Raw genomic sequence first — 26,828 nt, 5'->3', positions numbered from 1 at the left:
TCATAGCGTCGACACGTCTGAGATAAAGCAAACAATTACTCTCAAAGAGTATCGGCAGAAGCTGATGGCTATAAAAGCTCGCATTAAATGTAATGAGCAGAATCTGAAAGAATTCAAATCGCATGTAGAACAAGGAACGTTTCCTAGAAGATTAAAAGCCGTTCCAATTCCTAAGATGAGAACAGTGGAGGGTCAGAACATAGTAAAAAAGGTATGCCACGATTTGGAAACCGTGGTGTTATGTCAGGCGATACAAGAGATTGAAACCCAAGTAGCGGATGATCTGAAAAAATATCAGTCCATGAAAGACGAGAGAAAGCATGCCAAGCATACATTGCTACTACAGCGTAAACCTATGAAATTCACTCTATTATCGCGAGTGAAACTCGAATTGGAGGAATTACAGAAGAAATACGCACAACTCTATGCACAAGTAGAAACGCAGAATGTAAAAAACACTGAGTAAATAGTGGAAATGCTGTATCATGTAAAATAGTTTTAATAAAATAATTTAAAACATGAAATTTCCTGGTGTCACGGACCTGCATTTATTACAATGAGAAACGAGTCCATTGGTTGTGAAAGTGAGCGTCACTTTAAATTCCATATTCGACGCTTCTAATTTTGTAGACATCTAATTAAAACTTAACCAATCTAACATGCCTAGCATAGTTCTTGTAAGTCGGAGTGTTTGATGTAAAGACTGGGATATTAGTGAGTCGCCCCAAACATTTGATAGAAGGTAGAGTTTTAGACTCCACCGCTTCCAATGTGATCATGGATACGTTATCCATAGAGTATTCTTATTTTAAAATCCATCGTTGAATGGATAATAATAAGCCTTCACTCATTGATATTAGTAAATTTTCATTCCATTTCGGTTTTCGATGTTGATGCACATAAATTTTAAATTTTATTTCCTCTATTTCTTCATCTAAATGCAGGATGCTTCTATCCACTTAACTTCCATGATGGGAATAAAAAAAATACCGATGCGGAGTAAAAAAACGCTGTTCAAACCAAAAGAAAAACCGCTCAAAGTCTTGTAGGGATATTTGACATGTCCTAATGAAAAGGAGGTAAATGCATACACCCGCTCACGCTTTTGAAATAAACAGAGAATAAATTGAAAAACTTTTATTCATATTATGGCGCTATTTACAGGCAACTCAAGCGAACGAATCTCATTGACAAATCATACGCATCGCATGTTCATCAAATGTAGTTAAAAGCAAAGTCTATCACGAGTTGAGTTTCTATCATTCTAATGCATTCAAGTAATGTCCATAAGTGCGTGTATCGATTCCAAACTCTCCCAGCAAAAATCGCTTATCGTCGTAAGGTGAGAGCGTTGTTTTGTTAAGTTTCTCTGTATACATTTCGTGTTTTTCGGTGCGGAATCCCATCATCGCATGCGTTTGTGATGTCTTAGTAAAAAGGCACTTTCATATTATTCATATGCACACGCGCCGATAAAGTGAATAACGACATATAATTTATCAATAATGATTATGCACACGCGCCGGTAATAAGTGAATAACGGTATATAATTTAACAACAACAACAACATTGATTATGTATACGCAACTTAAAAGTGAGAAAAATTTGAATACCTAATAACATGCACACTTCCAATTCTCAGAGGATGTGTTAAAAGAATAGACCATTCTTCTATACAAACACTTACGTTGTTGTTGGCCATGACTTTCACTTCTTCTTGCTAGTCTTCTGGTTTCTTCTTCTGGTTGCTTCTTCTAGCTGGAGGAATCAACTTCTGTACTGATGCTAGAAACTCTGCTAGTTGTATAGGAAAATTATAGCGTCCTCACGTGGGGACGCGGCGTGGGTATATATCCAATAAAATTCAAATCTTTCTAACGGCAGAATATTAATTTTATTGCATCCTTCGTATGATTGAAAGCATTTGTTTTCCCTACCTCGCAAATGATTGACAGGTATTGTTTTCTCTCGAGTTTGTGATACTCTATTGTGAGTACGAAACGATAACTTTATATACGCTATGTTTTATGACAGCTTGTCAATCAGAGTGACATTTTTTACGTTTATGTATAACCTCTTCCTACATTTCTACATTCATTTCAAACATCATGTCATATGAAAAACAACTTTTTGGGCGAAGAGATTGAACAGAATCTCCAGTGGGCCGGAACCATCCTAGAAGATTATTTGACGTTGTCAAAGAAAAAGCCACCACGCAAGATCTTTGTGAAATACGCAGACAAGTGACTAAATACACTGACGAGATTGAAACTTATGATTCCAACGTGGGAGAACATTCTATTTTCCATCAATTATACAAAGACATGATGACAGCTTTTCTAGCTTATGTTACCTATTTACGACTCAAATATCGTGCAGTGTGAATAAATAAACCATAGTTAATCCCACCGCCATCTTGGATTCTTTTGTTATCTTTGTACTTTTTTGTACCGTAACTTTTTAAACCTGAAACCCTACTCACGAAATTTAACCCTAAAAACCCTCGTACACCTACGCGACATTCAAACCCTAACCCCCTTTATTCACCTAACCCTAAACCCTAACCCTAATCAAACCCCTCGTACACCTATGCAACGTGAACAGATTATCCTCGGCCGAGACACTCGGACCCAGGCCGTGCGGTTTTACCCATACAGGCCCCCTACACTACTTGACGATAAACACCTCAAAGCAATTTCACAGTGGCATCCATCGACGGAAAATTTAAACAAAAACTTTTCCTCGTGGCAATATCTCAGTAGATGCGATATGCACATCATGGAAGCTTTTGCAAAACAAGCAAAGCTGCGAGAGACCACACCGAGGGCACGGAGGGCACGGAGGGCACGGAGGGCACGGAGGGCACGGAGGGCACGGAGGGCACGGAGGGCACGGAGGGCACGGAGGGCACGGAGGGCACGGAGGGCACGGAGGGCACGGAACGACAGGAGTTCGGCGGAATGACGGAATATCCTCAACCGCGGAACCATTTAATCATTGTTTGAATGTCAATTAGAAGACATATTCTTGAATCATCTTTCTGTTTTGGAACAGGGTTCGGCAGGTTTTCTGTTTTGGTTGTGACACAAATGTTCGGCAACAATGCCTTTTAGCGTCATTATGCAATCTCTAAAATTGTGCTCTGCCAGTAACCACATGCATTCTTTAACTTTCTACCGTTTTTTTTTTTTTTTTTGGCTGAAATGCCTCCGAGTCGCACGAAATTCAATGGAGGCCAAGTGGAATTATGTGATAGCAAAACTGAGTAAATATAACTTTTACTTAATACATACAAAAACATCAGAAATCTGAAGAGAAGGCACGTTATAAGATTAAAATTTTATTGTTATGAGATATTTACCTTTTTTGAGTAATATTTCCTGCGATTATATTTTCCACAGTTATTACATATAACTCGTTGACGTCGCGGCGATAGGACTACGGTAGTACGCGAAGCTACTTGTACTCCTTTTAACTTGACATATTAAAAGATAAACATACTCTTTCGATCGTTAAGTTATATTTTATCACAAGAACAAATCACATTAGATTTGTTTGGATGAAGGGACTAAAGTCTATATCTGGCACTGACGAAAAGCATCGGTATGGATTTAAATAAGAGAGAAAGAAATAGCTGTCGGTAAAAATGGGGAGGAGTTTTTTGAGTAACATGGCTGCTTGGTTTTGTGACATTCACCTAACTTTCTTTTAATTTCAGCCTTAACGCGAACTATCATATTGAAACTCCTTATGAACTTCGAATTCCGTTTGTTTTGTTTTCTTGAAAGTGATGTTTTAGACTTCTGGACTGAAATTTGATGCAGCCGGGCACAACTTCACAAAATTGGTTTGATTCACACAAGAAATCAAAACGCGATTAGATTGATGATGCTTGCATTTTAGTAAGCATGGATAAAGTGTTCAGGGGAACCGACTCCACTTAAGTCCTTGCAGTACTGACCGAGTGGTGCAAAAATAAGTGAGGCAAAGCTACCTTTTTTAATTTTCCAGTTGATAAAGACCTTCCTATCATTTGATTACAGCCGTAGTCGACCAACAGAATAAAATGGGGATTGATTCCTTACGACTAGGCAAATCAGAGCAGGCGTGAAACTCGGTCAAGACATAGAAAACAAGTTTCTGATTAAATAAATCAAGTACATCTTTGAATGAGTATCATGGGATGACAAGGAAATCTTGGCCTAATAAATTATAGATATTTCAGAATTGTTGCTTCGACACTTTGTAAAGCAAACACAATTTGATTATATAGGGCGATTATCAGTTAAGTGATCCTAGATTGCTTAGGCTTTTCTTTACTTTGCTATGTGATTGGTTCAGAAAGCTCGCAACATATTCGATTAAAATGCTCTCTAAAAGTTAAAAAAAAAAAGGAAAAAAAGAAAAAGGTCTAAAACACAACATAACACTCCAAAAGACACAACTCTGTTAAGACACAACTCTGTTGTCGTCCTAACCGACGACGGACTGAGTCTAAAATATGCAGTCAAAATTTACTACAAATGTTATTGCATCATGCATTATTTACAACTGTGCAACCTTAAAAATAGTTATGCATCGAGGGCATAGTTTATAATAATGCCGTGAAAAGAAGTGAAACAGTATAATTTTTATTGGACACCTAAATTCGTTGGATGTCTTTCTCTGGTCATTGGTTTGACGCCCTTTAATCTCTGACGCACAGAATTATGTCAAGCGAATAGTTTTAGGTTCCCATTAGTGTATACAGAAATACAGCTTTGATTCTCCTTTAACAAATATTTATTACAAATATGAATTGATGCAGTTATTTACTTGCCTAGACTTTATGTTCGACGTCTAAATCGTTCTTCATCTCCTTTCTGGTTCAACACTACTAACTTCTTCATAAAGATTCCCACTACACGAATGGCTTTACATTTTCCCTCTTAGGACTGACACTCCCAGTAGTGGATGTAGCAATACATCGCTGGATTCCCACTTGATAGGGTACCTTCGCATTTGCACTTGTAGACACCTGAGCTAGGGCTTGATAATTGCACAATTTTTGCGTCATTTGAATCACAGTGTACACCAATAAACGTCTTACCCTGCCGAAATAAGAATGATGATGAGAAATGACGTCTTGAGTTGGAAATGTGAAAGTTTAAAACATCTTTTTTGAGATTTTTTTTTTATCTTGTCACGAGCGTGTGACGAAGAAAACAATTTTGTGGAATCGAGCCTCGTACATTCTGATTTCTCGTTTTGATACCCTGCCTCTGAGCCACAGATACATATTTATTGTTTAACCGAGCTCAAAACTTACCATTTTTCTTATTCTTTATCTTTTCCGTTTGTTAATAGGTTAGTGTACATATTACATTATTTATGATGAGGCTAACCCGACCGACGGCCACAATCTTGAACATGCTTTTTACGAGTTCTCCTTGCAAAAACTTTACTTTACTTTACTTTAATCATTTTCTCAACAAGCTTAACATATATACAAGGCTGAGGGGAAGGCCAAGAAACAGGAAAGGGTTCCCTTACAAAAGGCCACCCAAAAAAGAAAAACACTACACATACCTAGATATACTTGTAATAATATAATAATAATAATAATAATAATAATAACAATAATAATAATAATAATAAGTTAGGTTAATTCAGTGTCTAACTGGTATAAATAAGCCTTACAAAGACTCTTAAAATCAGGAAGAGACTCAGACTTTCTGACATGCACAGGTAAACAATTCCAGGCTTTAACTGTTCTATGGAAATAGGAATATTTTAGCATGTTTGTTCTCGCATATTGAGTATTTTCTTTGTTTCAGGGGATTGCACTCTTTTTTTAAGAGCACAAAAGCCGTTGAAGCATCGATCCTAAGCCGAATACTTCATTGCGAAATTTGAAATCATCGGTAATAGCTCAAATGACAAATATAATCTGCTTCGGTAGTGGGGTAGGAAAGTTTTTGTTTACAGCAACTGATTACTTACCAGGTAACGGAGGACAAACTTGTGTAGGCACAGAAGGGAAGGGGTTAAAGTTTACTATAGTTTAGAAATTTTGAACTCAGGCACTTTCGCGTTGTATCAGTTCAAGATAAAAGCTGAAGTAAACATTCAACAACTAGTTCACAATTCAAAACTTCACGCACTTTCACCCTAATCACGTGATACACGTCTTCACATGTTCTACATTGAAGAAAAGCTTTTATTTAGTGCTTTTCTCGTTCAGGACAAAATAACACTCTCACTGCGACTTGATTAAGTAGCATTAAAAATTCGAATAGCTCTTGCGCTTTTGTCATACCAGCAAATAATTTTTTTCGACTTATTCGAGCCTTTTTGAAAAAAACGCTTCTTCGCGCTATTCACGCCTGAGCTGGGTAATAAACTCTTTTTGTCACTTCAATAACATTAAAAATTAAAAAGACTATCCCGTCGGTGTCATTCGAACAGAGAAATTTGCTGGACCCACGCTCTTTCGCGCTGTTTTGCGCGAGCTTAATTAAAAATGATCTTTGTGCCTTCATCAAATGATTCACATTTCCAAAAGTTCTTGTGCCAGAATTGTTTCTCTAACCAACCATGGCGCTCGCGCTCTTCCTGCACAAGCCACACAATTAACTCTCTGTAAAACTTCCTAACCATTCAACCCGTTTCGCTTCTTTCGAAAAATCACGCTCTTTCTTGCTATTGATGCACGAGACATACAAAAAACTCTCTACGACATCGTCAACAGTCAATATTCGACAAAATTCTAACGCTATTGTCAATCAAGCCAAGAAATCACTCTATTTTTTTCGTATTCTCTCCCGAACGAACCATGAAACTCTGTGACTTCATCGTGCCCAAAAGTTTTCCGACCTTTTCCGATTCATTTAGAAAATTACGCTTTTTTGCCCTACTGTCGTTCAAGCTTATCGGGAACCCCTCTCTGCGATGCAATCGTCATTCAAAATCCCAAACTTTTGCTCCCTTGTCGATCGAAGCCCTCTCTTTTTTTTTAACCATAACTCGAATGTCCTGTTTTGAAATCCGCGCACTTTTTAACGTTAACATTCTTCTTGTTCTACAGTGCCGGAAAAGTCGACATCGCAATTATAATGTTAATGTAACTCAAAGATTATAGAGAGGCGTGTCGCAAGAAAGACATTTACTTTGGTTTAACCTCGTTGACATCCAGTGCGTACTGACCTGTTAAAGAATTCCACAGAAACGTTTCGAAGCTTAAGTTGAAGTTAGAAAACCATCACCAGCTGACCAACGAACGAGATATTATGCGCGGCCATAGGTATCAATTCGCCCATCTAAAACTTTCGCGAACTTATTCATTTTCGTTAACAGAGTATTTGAATAGCGGTTTGTTGAGAGTGACTGTTTGATTACAGTTGCAAGTTTATGCACTGCTGCCTGATGCATTCATAAGTTACTGACCAAACAACATCTCTTAAAAGTTTGTTAAATCACGCCTTTTTGGTTACGCGCAGAACACGCGCGCCACGGTATATTTCAAGTGCAGTATTTCGCCAACTCAACTCAAGCGCTGAAAAAGTTGGTGGAGTGATGTTTTGCGTTGAGTTTTAAAGGGACAAAAAACCTACTTTTTTCTGGGAAATGCGTTTTTATGCCCCCTTTTTATTCTGAGGTGTTCGAGCCATAAACTTAACAAGTCAGAGTAGACGAAAGAAAATAGTCACAACAACCTTATTTTTGAAGTCAGCGCGACCCTTTGTTTAGTGGTAACCTTCAAATCTCCTAAGCTACATAAATGCCTAGGGATACCACCCTTAGGCAAAATTCCCCCAACGAAAAGATTATCGCCTGAACTCGACACTTGCCGAGCTCAATTTAAACCATTCGACTAAAAGTTCTAGGAGGATAATGAAAAATAACGCCATCAAACGTATCAAACCATAACAATAGGCGAAATTTGATATGCCTTAACGTCCGAGGACTTACCAGGGAACATCGGGTTTTTGATATCGTCTCAAATGTACGTTTAAATGTATGCTAGGATTGGACAATGCATAACAAAGTTCCTTAGAGGGCAAGTCGTTTGTGTATCATCAAAACGTTTTTTGGCGAGATACTTGGTCAAAAGAAGCTTAGCAAGTTTTTTTTCAAAGCAAACATTTGTAAAGATGTCTTCGTTCGAGGAAAAAAAAAACATTTTTCGTACATTTAGTGGCAAATGAACCTGCCCGACAAGTTGGTGCTAATGTTTGTAATACGTTATTAAGAGAGGTTGTCACGAAAAATCAAATATTCCCCGGCAACAGTCAAAAAATCGAATTGGCTCATATTATAGTGTTAGGTAGGCTTATAGGTAAAACAAACCAAGACATAGTTTGCTGAAAAATTTTTGTTTTCGAGAAACTTGGAACTAAATTTACGCACAATTAGCGTCATTCGAAGGTCGACTTAGCCCATTTCTGGAGGCCTCGTTTGTACTTGTAAAAGCAGTGAAAAACTTACTTATTCCACAGACTTTTAGAACGATGTCTCTCCTATGTTTCTTCAAAAAAGTAGAATTACCATTTAAATCAGTTTGAAATAAAATACGGATTTTTCTATTTATTTACTTAAGTGCCGTGTGAAAAGTAGGGTAGCTTCAAAAAAACTATTTTTATATGTGAATAAAGGCTGATGGTTTCGAAAGAAACTGTTTGGGGCTGCGTCGGTGGGAGTAACGAAATAATTTGGATATATCAACAAAGTTGAAATGGTAAATTGGCCACCGTAATGATTACAAAAGCTGACGTTTCGAGCGTTAGCCCTTCGTCGGAGCGAAGGGCTAACGCTCGAAACGTCAGCTTTTGTAATCATTACGGTGGCCAATTTACCATTTCAACTTTGTTGACATATCCAATTTATTTTTATATGCGCTAAGTGAAATAAACGTTTAATATTTCAAATACGAGAAGTAGAAATGATAAACTTACCGATTGTAGAATTGTTTTTCTGGGGTTTTTGTGCTGCTCTGCATACGGGGGCTTTAAATTCATAGAAAATTCGCTCCTCGGTAAGTCAGCGACATAAGAGAAAATACCGACTTTGTTTATCATTTGCAGTCACTGGTAATAATGAATGCTTGAATGATATAAATAACGTCTTTAAAGTACTTGCAATACGATAGAAGCATTCGTTTGGTAGAAATGAGTAGACATGGTTGTCACCGCGTGACTTATGTGTCACGCAATTGTCAGCTCTACATTTCTATTACGCAGTGGTTTGAAATTTCTAGCTCGGAAAGTTGCAAGAAATTTTTTATATGAAATCCACATAGGAGACATGAGAGGTTTTGTATTTAAAAAAAATTCATATTTTTTTGGACTTGTTACTACTTATAGGGAATTAGCAATAAAACGTAACGTCACAGTAAATTTCATCTAATAAAACTTAGTGCGCAACAAGTAAACAACTGATTTTAAATAATTTGAAGAATGGAAATTTGTTGTTCATTTGAATTTCTTGTTGTGGATGATTGTGGCTATAATCCAAAAGACAGAAAAGGAGATAGGCGAATAGTATCTTTGCTGTCGTGTGACAGTATGGTCGCCGATGACTGCTATTCGATTTTTTCCATATTTCTGGTATCCATTTCTTCAGATCATTCAAACTTATTTTATCTACCATAATGGACAGCACTTATCGCCTTTTGGACCAGCGATTTGCATTCTCTTATCACACTCACAAAGAGTTTCAAGCGAAGTGTAGTCAAGACTATCATCTACGCCTTAAATTTCGATCTAGCTAAACAATCAAGTACTTCATCAGATTGTCCAGCACTTTCCAAGATAACACGTCAAAGCTATTTAACAATTTACCAGAATCTATTAGAACTGTAAACTTAAGTCTTAAAATGCCCTGATGAGTGGACAACCACGAAACAGGTCTGTAGAGATATATATGTAGTTGTTTTATTCCGTCTACCACACATTATACCCGCTCTACTATTTGTATCGAGCACTGTTTCACGGACACCAAGTTTAATCCCTATATATATATATAACCAAAATAGCGGAATGAGATCATAATCTACTAAAAAGTGCTCGATAGCTGGGCTAGAGCTGTGTATAATTATAATTCAAGATCTAGGTTACTTGAACTTTTACTGCAACTCTGAGTTTAGAGCCTCTTGCGAAGCAATCATCAGGCAACTGCCAGAAATCTGCCAGATTTCTGGCAGTTCCCTGACGATTGCTTCGCAAGAGGCAAGATAGGTAGAGAGAAGAGAATTTGATCCAAGCGCATGCTTCCCACCGCTATTTCTGACAATCTTACGAGCCTGTCTATCCAATTTCTTTAAGTCAGAAATGTTCCAATGCTGTGACCACATGAGGTATGAGAGTACCGGTAGCGCTAGTTGGTTAGACGCCACCACTCTGTTGCTGTCCGAGAGTGAGCTTGACCAGATGACGGATAATCATCTCAGGTAAGTGTTTGCTGCTCGCTCCAAAACCACCTTCTCATCTTGCAATAACTCTCCTGGTACTCCCAGAAAATGATAATGCAAGTCCTTCTTAAGACAATCCACGCTCATTGTTCCCATCACGTATCCTTCCGAATCTTTTAAGGTAATTCCCCTTCTCACATGCAAACGATTACACTTCTTGGAGTTCCACTGCAGGCCGATGTCCCCCATCGTGGTCTGCGCCATCTCCAACACTCTTTTCAATTTCGCTTTAGAGGCGGTGAACACCTTGAGATCGTCTACGTAGAGCAAGTTCGTAATCTTGGACGCGATCGGCTTTGACAGCCTATAACCCTCCGTAGAGCTCAGTCTCCACGCAACCGGATTAAGACACAAGGAAAATTGGCATGGGCACAGAGCGTCACCCTGTAGAAGACCTCTGTTGAAGTACATGGGTAACGATGTCTCACTTCCCTTGCTGGTAGTGATAATAATCCTTGTGTTCCAACTGTCGCATAACTTGCTAATGACTTGGCAGATCCATATTGGAAACTTGTGAACGTGCATGATCTTCTTTAACCACCCATGATCAATCGAGTCATACGCCTTTCGCACGTCAATCCATGCCACAATCAAGTTGTGCTCACGCCTATGACAGTCCAGGGTAACCATCCGATTGATAAGTAAGTCATCAATAGTCCCGCTACATCCCACCTTAGCCCCTCGTTGCTGAGCTTCCATCAGGTTGTATCGGTTCATGTGTTCATTCACAGGCCCCAAAATACACGACGTGAACCATTTGTATAATGTATTCAAACACGTGATTGGGCGTTGATTTTCGCTTGTAAATTCGCCCGGCTTAGGAATTAACCTTGTTTTTCCCTCTGAAAACCATCTCGGGAACCCTGTCTTGCTTCTTGAGATAGACTTGAAAGCGGATATGACGCCACCATGGAGTGCGCGTGCGCGTTTCCACCAATAATTGGTCAGTCTGTCTGGGCCCGGTGCGCTCCAATTTCTCTTTCTTGAGATCACTCCGGCCACTCCTGTAGTTTCAAACTTCCAACTGTCTCACAGTGAGATAATTATTACTATTATTATAATTATTATTATTATTATTATTATTGTCCGAGGGTTAATTCAACGAGGCAAGTGGTGATTATACGCCATCCTTTCTTGGTGTAGTAACGCTTAGTGCGCTCCGAGGCTTCATTCCACGAAGTAGAAAGTACATGTCGAATGGAACCCACATCTCTTGATTCTTAATACATATTCAGTTTGTCTCTTGGTGACGACAAACTAACAACCAGAAACATGTTTACATACAATTTATAATCTGTAATGTTTTCAAAGCAAAACTATTAAAATATGAAAAATAGGACTGACATGCAACTAAATTAGAACATACGTAAATAATAAACGACTAATAAAATTATTTTTATTTGAATTTGTACTATGACTAATGGTAATACAACTCTCCTCACCTGGCTGATACTGCGGGCTACAGAGCGTGTCTACAAGGGTGGAGTCTACAGAATAAATACAACTTGGGGACGCAATTGTTAACGTTGAAAATCAGTCAAAATTGATGTTCGGTGAGCATGCCACCAAGAAGTACAATGATGATAAAACAGGAATTAAACTCGATCGCAAGCAAGTAGAATAATTACCTGAACCAACCGGAATAAGATAGCCCTGTTTCGTGGAAAATTAACTGAGAATCCTCTTTCCCTAACCCACTGTCTGCTTTAAGAAACTTCTTCGCCTTATGCCTGGAAATAATTTCTGGCACTCTGCACTTAGTATTTCGCCCTCGAGTCCATCCAAGATCAAGTCTTGAGCGATGAAGTGGCCATATTGTCCATGTATCAACATTGGTGAACACACAGTGAATGAAAAGTGAGCCAAATTCCCTACTATTTCCTTGTCACACGACAACAAAGGTACTATTCGCCTATCCCCTTTTCTGTCTTTTGGATTGTAGCCACAATTATCCACAACAAGAGATTCAAATGAACAACAAATTTCCCTTCTTCAAAATATTTAAACTCAGTTGTTTACTTGTTGCGCACTAAGTTTTATCAGATGAAATTAACTGTGACGTTACGTTTTATTGCTAATTGCCTATAAGTAGTAACAAGTCTGAAAAAACTGGAATTTTTACCTGAACACAAAACCTCTCATTCTTCCTATGTGGATTCATATAGAAAATATCCTGTCGATATTTTCTTTTATGTCGCCGACTTCGCCGAAGAGCGACATTCCTATAAATATAAAGCCCTCTTAGGCATAGCAGCACAGAAACCCCACAAAAACAACTCTACAAACGATACGTTTATCATTTCTACTTCTCGTATTTGAAACTGATTAAACGTTGATTTCACTTAGCACATATAAAAATAGTTTTTTGAAGCTACCCTACTTTTCACACGGCACTTAAGTAAATAAATAGAAAAATCCGTATTTTATTTCAAATTTAAATAGTGATTCTACTTCTTTCTGGAAACATAGGAGAGACATCGTTCTAAAAGTCTGTGGAATAAGTACGTTTTTCACTACTTTTACAAGTACAAACGAGGCCGCCAGAAATGGGCTAAATTCGACCTTCGAATGACGCGAGTTATGCGTAAATTGAGTTTTTTCAATTTTCTCGAAAACAAAAGAATTTTTAAGCAAACTATATATGTCTTGGTTTGTTTTACCTATAGGTCTACCGAATACTAGAATATGAGCCAATTCGATTTTTTGACTGTTGACGGTGATTTGTGAATTGTCTGATTTTTGGTGACATCTACTCTTAAATGTTTTCCTTTACCTTCCGTTTTAACCTTATTGGGTCTGCCCCTTCGGTTCTTAAAGTGAATGTTAAATATGCTTAAAGTACTCGATTCACAAAAGGATTGAATTAACGACCTAAAAGTGGCGAAATTAGCTCTGGAGTTGAGCGATATGGACTGTAGCTGGAAAATGAAAACTGAACCTGCTGACCTCAACATTTGGACCAATTTTTGGACTGGTAAACGCTTTTTTAAGCGTTAAAATTTGCCAGAAATATTTTCAATACCATACTTTTTTATACAATCATAGAACTCTCATAATCTTTATTTAAACGCTACGTGAGTTTTTTGGCTTTGAAGCCGAGTAAATAACTATTCCGCTGATGTTCATTCACTTTCGCTTTTTCCAATTTTATTAGTTTTTTGAAAAACGGTTTCACTTTCTTGGCCAGTTTGCCTTACTTTTCTTTTTGATAGCGTTTATTTTCAGGTAAAATTTCCATATTGACTTTGAGCATGTACTGCAATATTAATCTTACATCACTATTTCTGAGTAAACTTTTTGACTAAAAATAAAAGTTTCTTTCACTTAAGAAGCGGATTTATGCAGCAAGATGACCTTGGTACAACTATGATTGAACTTAAAAATGTCATTCATAAACGTTATGGAGAAAAAGTGCCGATAACACTGATTTATTCTTTCTTCTGTACCCAATAGAGAGCTGATCTGTAACTTACGTTTGGTTCTGTCACTGCCATTTCTTGATAAGCGTTCGAATTTGTTGTCATACCAGAGCTGGCTGAAGTCTTGTAAACACAGGAACTGGCCCCGGGTCCAGGTGGGCCCTGGGTACCATTGTACCCAGGTGATCCAGGAAGTCCCTGAACACCAGGTTGTCCAGATGGTCCTGCAGGGCCCTGAGTACCATTATATCCCGAAGCTCCGGCAGGTCCGGCAGGTCCTGCTGGTCCGGCAGGTCCGGCAGGTCCGGCAGGTCCGGCAGGTCCGGCAGGTCCGGCAGGTCCGGCAGGTCCGGCAGGTCCGGCGGGTCCAATGTCACCATCAGTACCATTGAATCCAGGTGATCCAGGAAGGCCCTGAACACCAGGTTGTCCAGATGGTCCTGCAGGGCCCTGAGTACCATTATATCCCGAAGCTCCGGCAGGTCCGGCAGGTCCTGCAGGTCCGGCAGGTCCGGCAGGTCCGGCAGGTCCAGCTGGTCCGGCAGGTCCAGCTGGTCCGGCAGGTCCGGCAGGTCCGGCAGGTCCGGCAGGTCCGGTTGGTCCGGCGGGTCCAATGTCACCATCAGTACCATTGAATCCAGGTAGTCCTATGATGCTCGTGCTTCCATTACTGTTTGTCACCTAGATAATTTAAAAAGTAACAATCATGATAATTACAGCAAAAATAACAACGATGGATAATAAGGATAACGGTATTAATGATATTGACACGAAATCTTTTTATCTTGCAGGTAATGGATACTTTGTCGACCTTTCGATGGTTGGAACAAATTTGATGAATGGTAATCATTTTACAGAACAAGGAGATCCGAAAAACGTTTCAATGCGAAACCCCCATGGTGTCGATGATTTTTACTCATACTATCACGTGCTTATTTATCATGTTGGGTTGGGCTGCAGTTGGTATGATTTTCAGGCTCATGAGCAGTTTTGTCAAATATCTCTCTTCCCTTGTGTCTTCGGATTGAAACAAAATGAGTGACGATTTGTCTTCTTTTACAATAGAGTAATATCTCAATTCAAAATTTCGACGTTTAAGAAAGTCACAGAATTTTTGATTGGCAGTTATGTTGTCGAATTAAGAGATCCCAGAAGAGGTGCAATGGTCTAATTCAAAGCCTTCTATGGTATAAATGAATTTTCTCCTATTCTTCCACGTGGTTATTCGCTTTCTTAGGCCTGAATGAAGTGGACACAATTATCCTGCTCATCGCAAGTTATTTAAAATCTCTGCCCTCCCTCGTTTCTTCCGATCGAAACCAAATTCAAATATGGTAAGCAACTCTAAGCCTCCTTAGACGCTCTAATCCTACAGCCTGCATATGGGTCGAGTTTGAAATGCTTAAGGCAAAGTGTGAAAACTGGGATTAGGAGCATGAGCAATGCCGAAAGGCTATATGTATCTTCCTTGACCAAGAAAGTCGAATTATTAATACCCATGATGTAAGAACTTCTTCAAAACGAGACTCTTGACTGTGTGAAATTTTCATCGATAGAAAACAATCCGAAATTTTAAAGTTTCTTGTAAGAATCGACGAGTAGTTTTATTATTATTATTATTATTATTATTATTATTATTATTATTATTATTGTTCTTTTTTATTATTTGCGTTGGAGACCAGGCTATCAGTATTTGCTCGATGTTTATTTTTTGTGAAAAACTTGCAAACCAACGAGTTTTATCTCATCACAGTTTGGAATAATAATGGAGTCGTCTCCACTGTGTTATTGGTCTGACCACATGGACCAGCCAGTCCAGGCCTGTAGGCTTACACAACAACGGGTAGCTTTTTCTGGACTTCCTTTGTATTGATATATTCATACTCCATTTCAATAGCCAGGACATTTTTCAAAGCCTCTGAAGTTAATCATTTTTGACGGTTCTTATTTATAACTTAATCATATCTGTTTCGTTCGCTTCCGCTCCCCTATCAGGCTGTTTATATTTTGGCAAGACACGGTCGACCCAAAATAATCATGATGAGACGAAAGGAGCTTGATATTACGCTGAAGCTCAAGCTAAAAATTTCGATACGTAGTTATGTTTCCCGAATTTAGCCAAAGCTCAGCAGATATAGTTTGGTAACTTTTTATAGGGTAAAAATGATCTGTCAGTTGCTTTGTCACAAATTTCGGGGGAAAAGCAAACTAACATGCATTTAGTTACATGTACCTTTTGATCCAGTTGCATGATTTTTTGTTGAAAAAAATTGAACTTCTTGTTTACGCTTGTATTTAGACCAATCAAAGTTTGGTCAGCATTTTTTACTGCGAGCTGAAAAATAAAAAAAAAGACCAAATCATTGTGAAAGAAAATTAGTGGGCCTATTGAATTTAGTAGAGCAGTTCACGTTAGGCTTTCTAACATAAAAATGAGAGGGGCTGTATACATAAAATACGGATTACAAAAACTTCTTATCGCTGGTATTGTAACTTACCTCTTTTTTCATATCTTCCATATCTTTTTTCATCTGCCACAGAGTAGAAAAACTCATGTTAAAGTAAATGGACTCATAGTAATTTGAAATCATTCCCCGATGCAGATGTATTAAGAAATGAGGGAATTTAAACTTGCCTTCATCTCTAGTTTCTTTAAATCTACTGAGACTTATCACAAGGGAGAAAACCAAAGAGAACGAACTACTCAACCTCACCTATATCCTGGATGGTTTTTATGATTTATGATGATGATGAAGATTGTTATTATTGTTAACATTAAGATGATGATTATTATCACTATTATCATTATGACAACATGACAGCATGACCGCTGCGGTTCATGTTATGCCCATTGAACAGCGACAGAGAGGAAGAAGAGTCAAATGAAAGAAAAACTTACGTTTTTCACCAGTTCCTTTATATCTCCTGAAACCTTAAACAATAAAAAAATGCAAATCAATAATCCTGATTGCGTTACTTCGTGGAAGAATAGTTTCTTGTTATTGTTGATTTATCGTGATCTAATAATAATGATGGCTATAAAGGCGTACGATTTGCATGATAAGGCTAGCACCTGGTATGCTTCTAAAGGTGTTTCGAAACTCATAATGTCTGTGACAATGTCACCCAAGATTACCTAGTAATGTTTATCAGGCTCTCTCAGGCACAAATCAGCCTGATTAGAAGTATCATGTAAATCATCCCATTGGAAAAAGTCAAAGCAGAAGTGCGTTAATACTGTAATGATGCCTCAGTGTACAGCAGGCACGTATTAAAGCTTTGTTAAAAGAGCTAATTCTGTATCATAATTACATTACAAGAGCGTTAAAAGTCACTTTGAATTACTCCCACCGAATTCTCTCTTAGAGCCGAGAGGTTCCTTTCCAACTCTTGCACATTCTTTTGAAGTTCTGATGTTTCTAGAAAGGGGCAAACAATAAGAAAAACTTGTAATGAAGTTCAGATGTAACGCGCGCTGTCATTGATCGAAAGAGTGTGTTGTAGCAGAAAACAAAACACAGAGCTGAGCTAAGGATGCCACGCCATATGCCGATATGTACAATGTCCGACCATTTCCCGAACTTTTCTCAAGCTTTTTCTCGTTAAATGAAATTTGGAAAAAAAAAGCGAGACGGCACGTAGCAACACTGAGAAGAACCAAACAAAGGTTTGTTAACGTGCCGAGCATCGCAATTAACGCTATTCTGAAGTGAGCGGAGACGAAAACTCACCAAAGAGAAAACTGAATGAACAGTCTGAGTTTTGAAGGTTTTCGCGCTCAGTTAGATTGTAAGCTTACGTTCTGTGATAAAACTCAAACACAGCTAACAACCGTGTAGAATGTAGATTATGGTTTCGTGTTCAAAAGAAAAACAGAACGAAACCGGTATAATGAAAGATATAATAAAAGTAGCACAACTACTAAAATGCATACAAATCATGTTTCAGAGCGACTGCTCATCATGGCGATCTCCGGTCATCGCAGTGAAGCAAGCTTCAAAAATTACATCGTCCGCCCTTCGAGGGAACATCTAAGAGCTTGCTCTGATACTCTTTCAGATGCATAAAGTGGGAGGCCGCATCAATCACAGCAGCCGAACTTTACGGCGCTGTTTCCCCAAGCAGTCTTCATGGTCCTGTGAATTCGGCTTTGTCTTCTAATTGTAGTGTAATAAAACTTGTGTGTTTTTATGAGCCATGATTAGGCCGCATTTAACTGAACATTTTACCTTTAGATTCTGTATTAAGACTAAAACAGTTGAATTCGATCCGCCGAATTATTTCATTTTGTGAACTATCTCAGCTAGTTTGTTAGATTGCGAACTTTGATAGTTTGTGAACTTTGATGGTTAGACATTTTTGACAGCTATGGTCTTATTCGGCCAATTAGATTATTTGAACTATTCTAATAAGGATTCTGATTGAATTACTTTAGCGGGTTTTATGAAAGTGTAAAATGTGCTCACGACACTTTGGTTCGCTTCGAAAATCATAATTTTTTTGAAAATAGGAAATAATGCGCGGGGAATTTGACGGATTCTTTGTTTGTTTCTTTTTGTGTTTACCCTACACTTCTTTAGTGCCGCTCTAGCCGCTTCCTGCATATAAGTGCTCTACAAAAGATCAGAGGACAGTCAAGGCCTCTTCATTTGTTAAATAGAAGCTATCAGCAAAAAAAGAATTAAGGACTTCAAACAGAAAGTTGAGTAGATAGATAAATCAGCAAAGAACAAATCTTTAACCACAGACAGATAGCATGTTGAAACTTCATGAATTACTAATTCGCCGAGGGAATATTTGCGATAAACTCAAATAGGAAATCATTAACTAAACTTGGAATAATTGGGAAAACCGGACAAACTGCTTCTTGAACTATTGCAAACAACCCAAAAGGGGAAATATTTGTTTAACTATCAATAATTCAGTTCCACTGTTCTTCGTTGAGATAAGGCATGCCCTGGGTCTAATTTCAATCAAATGGTTTTGCACAGGGAACCTCTCAGTAAAGTCTCCTCTCATATTTGTTGCAAAAATGTATGTATAGATGATTTTTAATCCAATGAATTCTTCATTTGCAAGCGAGAAAGTACATACAGCACTACATTTATCAGCAATGATGTGGAAAATCAAAAGTAGAACGCTTCGATTTGGACCCAGGAAAAAGTCGATGATGTCTCGCAGCATTTTACGTTTCTTCGAATTTGACGAAAACAAAATTCTTTGTAATAATTTATTATTTACATAGAACGTGAAAGCGAGAACGTCCCAACTAATATAGACCAAGATCTTATTGAGAAAGTCTCCACTTCGCTCTTTTTTTCTTGGTGTGTATGTTGATAAAAATCTTAGTCTGGAATTTCATATGTGAATTAATTTTCCTGTTAATGATTGAATTAATGCATTTAATACCACAAGCCCATTTAAACACATGAGGAGTTGGGCTTTTATTTTTTTTAAATCTTAGCTTGTGTCTGATGTTATTACGCATATGGTTTACCCTTAGTGCCCCAGCTATCGCTTTTATTTACTGGAAGGAGATAGCAAATGGCTAGAATTCTCACCAGCTCTGAAGAGCCTTTGACTACTGTTTACGATTCAATGACTCCGAGCGTTTCCGGCATTTACAGCGTCTCCAGCCTATTTATACTGCATGATACTAACTTGGTGTTAAGTGGCTCGTGGGATTAAAATACCCTTTGGAGTACGCACAGTACATGTCGCAAATACTTCCTCGCTTATCCGAAGTAACCAGGACAACATCCTCCAATTACAGATCATCATTTAGCAAAATTACAGAAACAGACGTAACAGGAGAGCAACAAAGAAAAAACTCTAAAAATAAGGACTGAAATCGCTATTTTAAAGATCGACAACACTTGTAAGGGATTACCTCAGTAGGCTATTTTATTTTTATCTGAGAGGAATTTCCTATCCTCGGTAACATCAAATGAAATCGAAATCAAGGACAATTGTTCATTTCTGTACTCTGATTATTGAAATAAATGGTGGGACACATTTTCAAACCAAAAGAGCAAATATCAATAGTACTCGAGTATTCTCATCGAAAAAAATATCATGAACTATTAAATGATGCATTCGGTGAATTTCTAAGGTATGCGATTAAAGAAACCAGACTTTGTGAAGCTGATCGATCGTGGAATGGTAAGGACACATTTTGGTCGATTTATCATGACATTTTCATTTACTTGCGAAGTATATTGTTATTAGAGGCAAATTGGTAATTGGCGGAATATATGAGAGTTCGGCGATAGAATAGGGTTTTAGACTAAGAACACAGTCGGAGATAATTTGCCTGACCAGGAGCCCATTACCCTAATCCTCAGGCTGCCTTTTTTATGATTCAGGCCTGTCTGTAAATGGATTCTGTGGAAGATATCGACAAATCGAAGCGTGTAAATCCCCCAACATAGACTAATATTTTTCGCTAATCCAAAGCGGCAATGTTCAAATTAGATTAGCGTGAGAGCGATCTTCGCAGTAATGCGTAAGTAATGAGTAATGCGTAAGTAATGAGTAATGCGTAAGTAATGAGTAATCTTCGCATTCCAAATTCCAATTCGATCTAGAACAATGGACAAGAATAGCCACCCAGTGGATGTCCATTGTTAAATCATTATTTATTTATTATTTATTATTTCATTATTTTATGAACACTACTTAGCAATAGTGAAAATAAGGACTGAAAAAATTCAGGCATGTACGGGATTCGAACCCATGACCTCTGCGATACCGGTGCAGTGTTCCAGTTAGCACTAGGAAGGGTGATGATGATGTTCTCCCTATGCTGGCAAGATGACAATGGTTTCTTGTATTACGGGGTGATGTGAGTGCAAATATGGTTGAAAAGTCCAGTCCTCGCTCATAACAGTCTGTCTACTTGCAGACACGGGATTGACGGAGGTGGGCAAGGCTGAGAGCAGGCACTTTCTCTGCTTTGCCGTCGCTGACGTTTCTGCCGCTGCTTCCCCACACGCCTTGCAGATATATTTAATTTTCTGCACTACACATTTATTGTTAGGATTATATTAACCACTGCAATGAAGTCCATGTCCACATCAAAGAGATTATTATCATAATAAGCTAAAATGGACGTAAAATGCGCAAATCTTGTGTCATAGTATAACCCTTTGTTTTTCTTGTGTGCTATTTCAAAACGTTAGCCGCCGGAAATATCGCTAACTTGTCCCAAACGTCAAACATGTAAAATTGACAAATAACATCATTCAATACCAAAACCTTGATGCTGAGGTAGTAAAGACTTCCGCTCCTAATAAAATAACGTAAAAATTCGCAAAAGGTGAAATTGTAAATTATAGCGGTTATTCTTTGAATGTTAGAAATTAAAGCATCATCCTTTTGACTTTATACTCACGCCGTCCTGGAGACAAGATGATAGAACGACATAAATCATATGCGAGTAACACAATTACATGTGATACAATGTATATATGAAGTTCATATATTTTTAACTGCGGTATTAGATACGTATGATGCACGATCCTCGCAGTAGATAGCGCCGCTATTTATGCAATAGCGAAAATCAGACCTGAAAAAAATCAGGCCTGTACGGGACTCAGATGAAAAATAAAGTGCAAAGTACAGTAAACACTTTTAGTGAACACTTCAAGAACTGAAAAAAATTTCGCTGAGGCATTGTGTTTATTGCGGTTTGCCGTACTTCGTGGGTCTCACTCATTATCTGCTTCGGAAATACCATGCCCTGTATTTTGCGTGTCGAAGACACTAGTGCAATTCAAAAGGTATGTTTAGTGTAAAGCCGAACAGTGGTACGCAACTTCCGTTATTTTGTCTCGAATCAAAGAGGACGTCCTGTTTGCATCTGTGGTTTCCGAGTGTAAAGTGATGGAGGAAGCGTTACTAAGTTACCCGGAAAATTTCATACAGGGGGGAATATAAGCAGGAAAAGGATTAAAAAATAATGGTTGCCTGCTAGCGTTATGTATTTCAATTATTTTGATACGCAATACGAAAATCTAAAAGTTATTGCTATAGCTCACCTTTAGTGTCGCCGCAAGAACATCTTCCTGTTTCAACAGAGCCAGAGAGGATGAGAAGAGTCAAAACGAGAGACACACATGATGTGAAACACACTAATCCTAACAGGACACTGACTGGTTTACTAAGCGCGCTTCTTTGGCCAATGTTGTCCCTCTTCGTGCCTTTTACGTCCCATTCGGTTTGTCGTACCAAGTTTATGTTCTCTCGTTTAGTTACCCGGCGAGGTACGGTGTTGTTCTGGGGCGCTTCCATCACAGTGGGCTCCATGTCCTCTTCTGTAGCAGTATCAAACGGATCGTAATTTTGTTGCATGTAGGCTGGATTTACAATCAAAGTTCTTGGGAAGGCTCCTCTTGGAGGAGAAATCGCTGAGTTGGGTCGATGCGGCATTTTCGTCTCTTCCACAGTCCAAGCTCTACCCGCAGGGTGGGCTCTGCTGGGGCGTAAATACCTTGCCATCGTTCCAATGTAACTTTTAACAGACCAATTTATGCTGCAAAACGCATTACCTGTTAATGACATTCATAAAATTTATTTGTTTAGTTATCAGTTAGAACATTTGCTAAGGCTCGATTACCATAACTTTTCGGCACGAAAGTTGTTAAAAAGATGATCTTTGCGAAAAGAAACATGGCGGCAATATTTTATTTCGAAATCCAACGAATTTTATGCAGTTTGGGCACAGTTTATAACGTGTGAATGTGCAAATCGACAAAAAGATTGAACCTTGCTTTGTCACCTGACTTAATACGCAATGTAAATCTTTGGTGCACTCAAGACGCATTCTTTAATCGTGATCACCAAAGCTCATCAAAACTCTTCTTGATAACGACGCATACACAAAAAAAAATCTTAAATTGAAACTTTTATCATCCTCTTTATATTGATGGCTACGGCAGCCGGAAATCACATCTAACCACATACTCATTTTAAGCGCACTTTATCGACCAAGTACAGACTGTGTAATCTATATAAAAAGACCAATCTACTATTGCGTTCAACGTATGAAATTCGATAAGAGATGCCACATTTCTTAGTGCGAGCGTAGAACAATCACAATGGTCAGGTGGACCTCCATTCATCCTTGCTTCTGTCTAAAAGGCGTCTTTTTTTCTTGTTTTAATAGTTGCGAATTAAAGTTGAAGTTAGTTCGTTCTGCGACCCACGTGCGAAGCGGATTTTTGGATCAATTTTCGTTCCTCACTTCCAGAAAAATCTCGGGTCTTACCCTTTGCCATACTGGTATTCGTCGCTTATCTAAAGCGGCCGAATAATGTAATGATGAGGTAATATTGTTGATTTAAACAAGCTGATATACAATTTATCCGTAACATTATACTTCTCGTTTTCGTTGGAGACTAAAAAACAACTTTAGGCCTTAGGCTATACTAGGTCGAGACAAGGAGAACGGATCATGAACGTTTTACAACCTATGCTAGAGTCTATTTGTTACATTGTTCAGTAATATAAGAGGATTGGCTAAAACCAACCTATTGAATCAATATGTATGCGGTCATGGGGGAGTGATGGGCTGTTTCTAAAATATTTAGAGGAGTAGAAAATGCAAGTTGGTAACGTGAGATATTAATGGCTTTTTAATGATACCAAGCTCTGCTAATGTTTTAGTTTAAACATATTTCAGTATGTTTGTTTCGGCGGGTGAAAAGTATGCCCTGAGGTCTTAATCGGAGAGTTAAGCTTTCGACAGTCGCGATGTGCAGATACTGAGTTTTGCTAAGCCAAAAGGCCGTCGACTGCTTCTGGTAAGGTTAAGTTTATTTACGCAATGTTAGTTTTCCCACCCAATAATTTGTTTATCCATTGGACTCTTTTTGTCAGGTTTCAGCCTTTCTACCAGCCTCCATTGTTTGCGTGTGACCTTAAGATTTGCAATCAAAAGATTGAGCGATCACGCCTTATATGAAGGCTTCTTGGCACACCTCCAGACCCATTGTTCCGACTTTTTGCGATTAAAACTCTCAACAAGTGTCTAAATCATTTGAAAAGTTGGCATACGGGTGATTAATTTGTTTTCATCTTTAGATTACATGATGCTAAACAATGCTGGATGGTAGGGTTACTACTACTTTCCCTCGTCTAGTCATCGTCACGCACGTGACAAATTTCACAAAGCACGACACTTTCCATCCCACGCTCATGATGTCTAAACATGTAAAAGTTTTTTCGTGGCTACTTTGTAAATAAAGAGGAAAGGTAAAGCTTCATGCAATCACGTTTGACATTTTGCTCCCTTTTCTTTTACATTAAAATGCCTCAAATGGCGATCAAAGTTACCGACTATTGTTAATAAAGGTTACTGCAAATCTTCATTGCCGGCAAAAATTTTGTTTATAAGCTGCCGAGCTTGCAGACAACGCTACCTTGGCTTTGATGGAAAATATAAATAAACAAAGGTACAATTGTTCGTACGTGCTTCCTTTTCTACAAATAAAGAGGAGTTAGGAATTGTCTCTAAGAAATTCTTTAGAAGATTGAAAATGATAGGATTATTTGCCAGAGCACGCTGTCGATTTGAATGAAATTTGAATGAATAATATAGATCCATATAATCCTTTCTCGTAGAATGATTCTTCTGTTGTTTCTCGATTGCAGCAACATATTTAAGAGTGGAATAACTACGACGGTACCCTGATTTTTACGACTTAAGAAACAACTATTTGAACTATTTATCTCTAGGATATAATTCGCCAAGATTTTGGCGATAACAACTACTAATGTCATGTTTTAACAAGAGAAAAAGTAATGAAGAAACCGTACGCGTATATAAACATGTCTCATGGGAAGCATACTTTATAGAATTTGTAATGTTCTTCTGCATGGAATTATCGCTTAGCACACAGCCAGCACATGCCCTGTTTCACGTGCATCTAGAGTACAGTGAATTATTGCCATTTCGTTAAAAAAAAAAAAAAAAAACATTAGTTACGCTTTTCCGGCTTAAGTAAACAAAAATTTAGCTGCTTTTTATAAACTGACTATCATGAAAAATCAATTAGCTCGCTGTAATGTTTAGACTAAGACAAAGGATCATTAAAATCTCTTCAGTGTATTTGTTTAAGTTAAATTCAAGCAAACTCGCAAGATGCAGAGTTTTTTGGCAGAAGAATCCAGAATAAAGGCTTCTGAGTTATTGGGTTTGAAAGGAAAACTATCAAAACAAGTGAATCACATTCTTACTACATCTTTTTTCAAACCGTCCGAATATGAGTGACATCTTCAAAACTGTTTGACTTGATAGATGCTCTCTTAGAAGAAAAAGCTGCTCACAATGAAATTGTGGTAATGAAATAAAAGAATCGTCCAGATATCCCTGAATCCCTGAAGATTTAGGTGAAGCGGGACCAAAATACATAACAATTTCCGACTTAATTGGGGCTATCTGTTAACTTTGTTCTGAACTGGTTATAGTCTGTAATCCTCACAAGGACATGCTTAATCCTTTCATTGCTTTTTGATTCGAAAGTTTGGGAAGAGCTGTTTGATCTGTCTCACTGTACATTATGCCATGTTAGATTAAGTGAAAATTGATTTGTTTTTATGATGTTAATGATGTGTAATACATGCATATCTTCAAAATTAAAAATCGGAGAGTAGTACTTGTGTACCCATATTTAATATGAGCTAATACAAAAAAATTCTATCGGCTGTCCACCAACTAGGCTGTTTCTCCTGATAATGCCACTTAAGAACACTTAGTGTAATGCGAAGAAAGCACATGCGGTATTGAAAGAAAACAACGCTAGAGCTTATAAGACTGGCTAAATGGAAGCTACTAATACATACTCGACTAATTCCGATTTTATTTGAAAAATTTGTTTAGCTTATTACTTCTTGGTCGTTATAGAAACATACTTCACTCTTTGAGGCGTCTGTTTGTCGAGGGATTCGTTTGAATAATCGTTCACCATGAACTGCTTATCCATCTTGTTATCGTATGCTCTGAACTTTTATTCTATTCTATTCTAACCATTTTCACTGCATTACCGCAGTAGGGTAGGACTAGAACGGAACCTATGCGAACCATACGAGTAGTCCAACCAAAAAATCCCACCCATCCCACCCCAGGGGAGGACATCTATCACACAGTAATCTAGTGCGTGGGAAAGTAACGTCTCTTACCTCTAACCCTGTAGGAGACGGGACCTCGATTTATTCGTCCCTATCCGAGAAGACTAGAATATCTAACCATTTCTTGATATTATACAAAGGTAGCATATTCTTATGCTATGGTAGTATATTTATGGCAAGATGATGCGATCAATGAGCCAAAGCTTCTTACTCCTTCCTTTTGCCACCGAAGTACAGTGTAGCCACAAAGTTAAACAAGTACACCGTCCCACAGAAAACACAACAATGATACTTACAACCTAGCGCCGAGACTAATTCCTGCCCTTCTTTGGCCCACTGATTTACGACTCTAGCAGACAACGCTACCTTGGCTTTGATGGAAAATATAAATGAACAAAGGTACAATTGTTCGTACGTGCTTCCTTTTCTACAAATAAAGAGGAGTTAGGAATTGTCTCTAAGAAATTCTTTAGAAGATTGAAAATGATAGGGTTATTTGCCAGAGCACGCTGTCGATTTGAATGAAATTTGAATGAATAATATAGATCCATATAATCCTTTCTCGTAGAATGATTCTTCTGTTGTTTCTCGATTGCAGCAACATATTTAAGAGTGGAATAACTACGACGGTACCCTGATTTTTACGACTTAAGAAACAACTATTTGAACTATTTATCTCTAGGATATAATTCGCCAAGATTTTGGCGATAACAACTACTAATGTCATGTTTTAACAATAGAAAAAGTAATGAAGAAACCGTACGCGTATATGAACATGTCTCATGGGAAGCATACTTTATAGAATTTGTAATGTTCTTCTGCATGGAATTATC

The 26,828-nt window shown here is 38.1% G+C and overlaps 1 protein-coding gene across 1 annotated transcript; it reads right to left on the bottom strand.

Moving 5' to 3' along the window:
- Positions 1-1,871: 1,871 nt before the first annotated feature.
- LOC148728384 (uncharacterized) lies at positions 1,872-26,432 on the bottom strand. The gene is made up of 8 exons (XM_088763115.1): positions 26,292-26,432; positions 21,906-22,415; positions 17,218-17,285; positions 16,766-16,798; positions 16,365-16,397; positions 16,100-16,201; positions 13,921-14,547; positions 1,872-5,090 (listed from the first exon to the last, which is right to left on the bottom strand). The coding sequence occupies exons 2-8, from the start codon at positions 22,363-22,365 to the stop codon at positions 4,929-4,931; spliced, it is 1,485 nt and encodes a 494-aa protein (XP_088619241.1). The 5' UTR covers positions 22,366-22,415; positions 26,292-26,432; the 3' UTR covers positions 1,872-4,928.
- Positions 26,433-26,828: the final 396 nt, after the last annotated feature.

This window comes from Stylophora pistillata, chromosome 6, assembly GCF_964205215.1.
Source record: "Stylophora pistillata chromosome 6, jaStyPist1.2, whole genome shotgun sequence".
Lineage (NCBI taxonomy): Eukaryota > Metazoa > Cnidaria > Anthozoa > Scleractinia > Pocilloporidae > Stylophora > Stylophora pistillata.
Note: the sequence above shows the minus strand (reverse complement) of the source record. Positions and strands in the feature narration are given on the sequence as shown.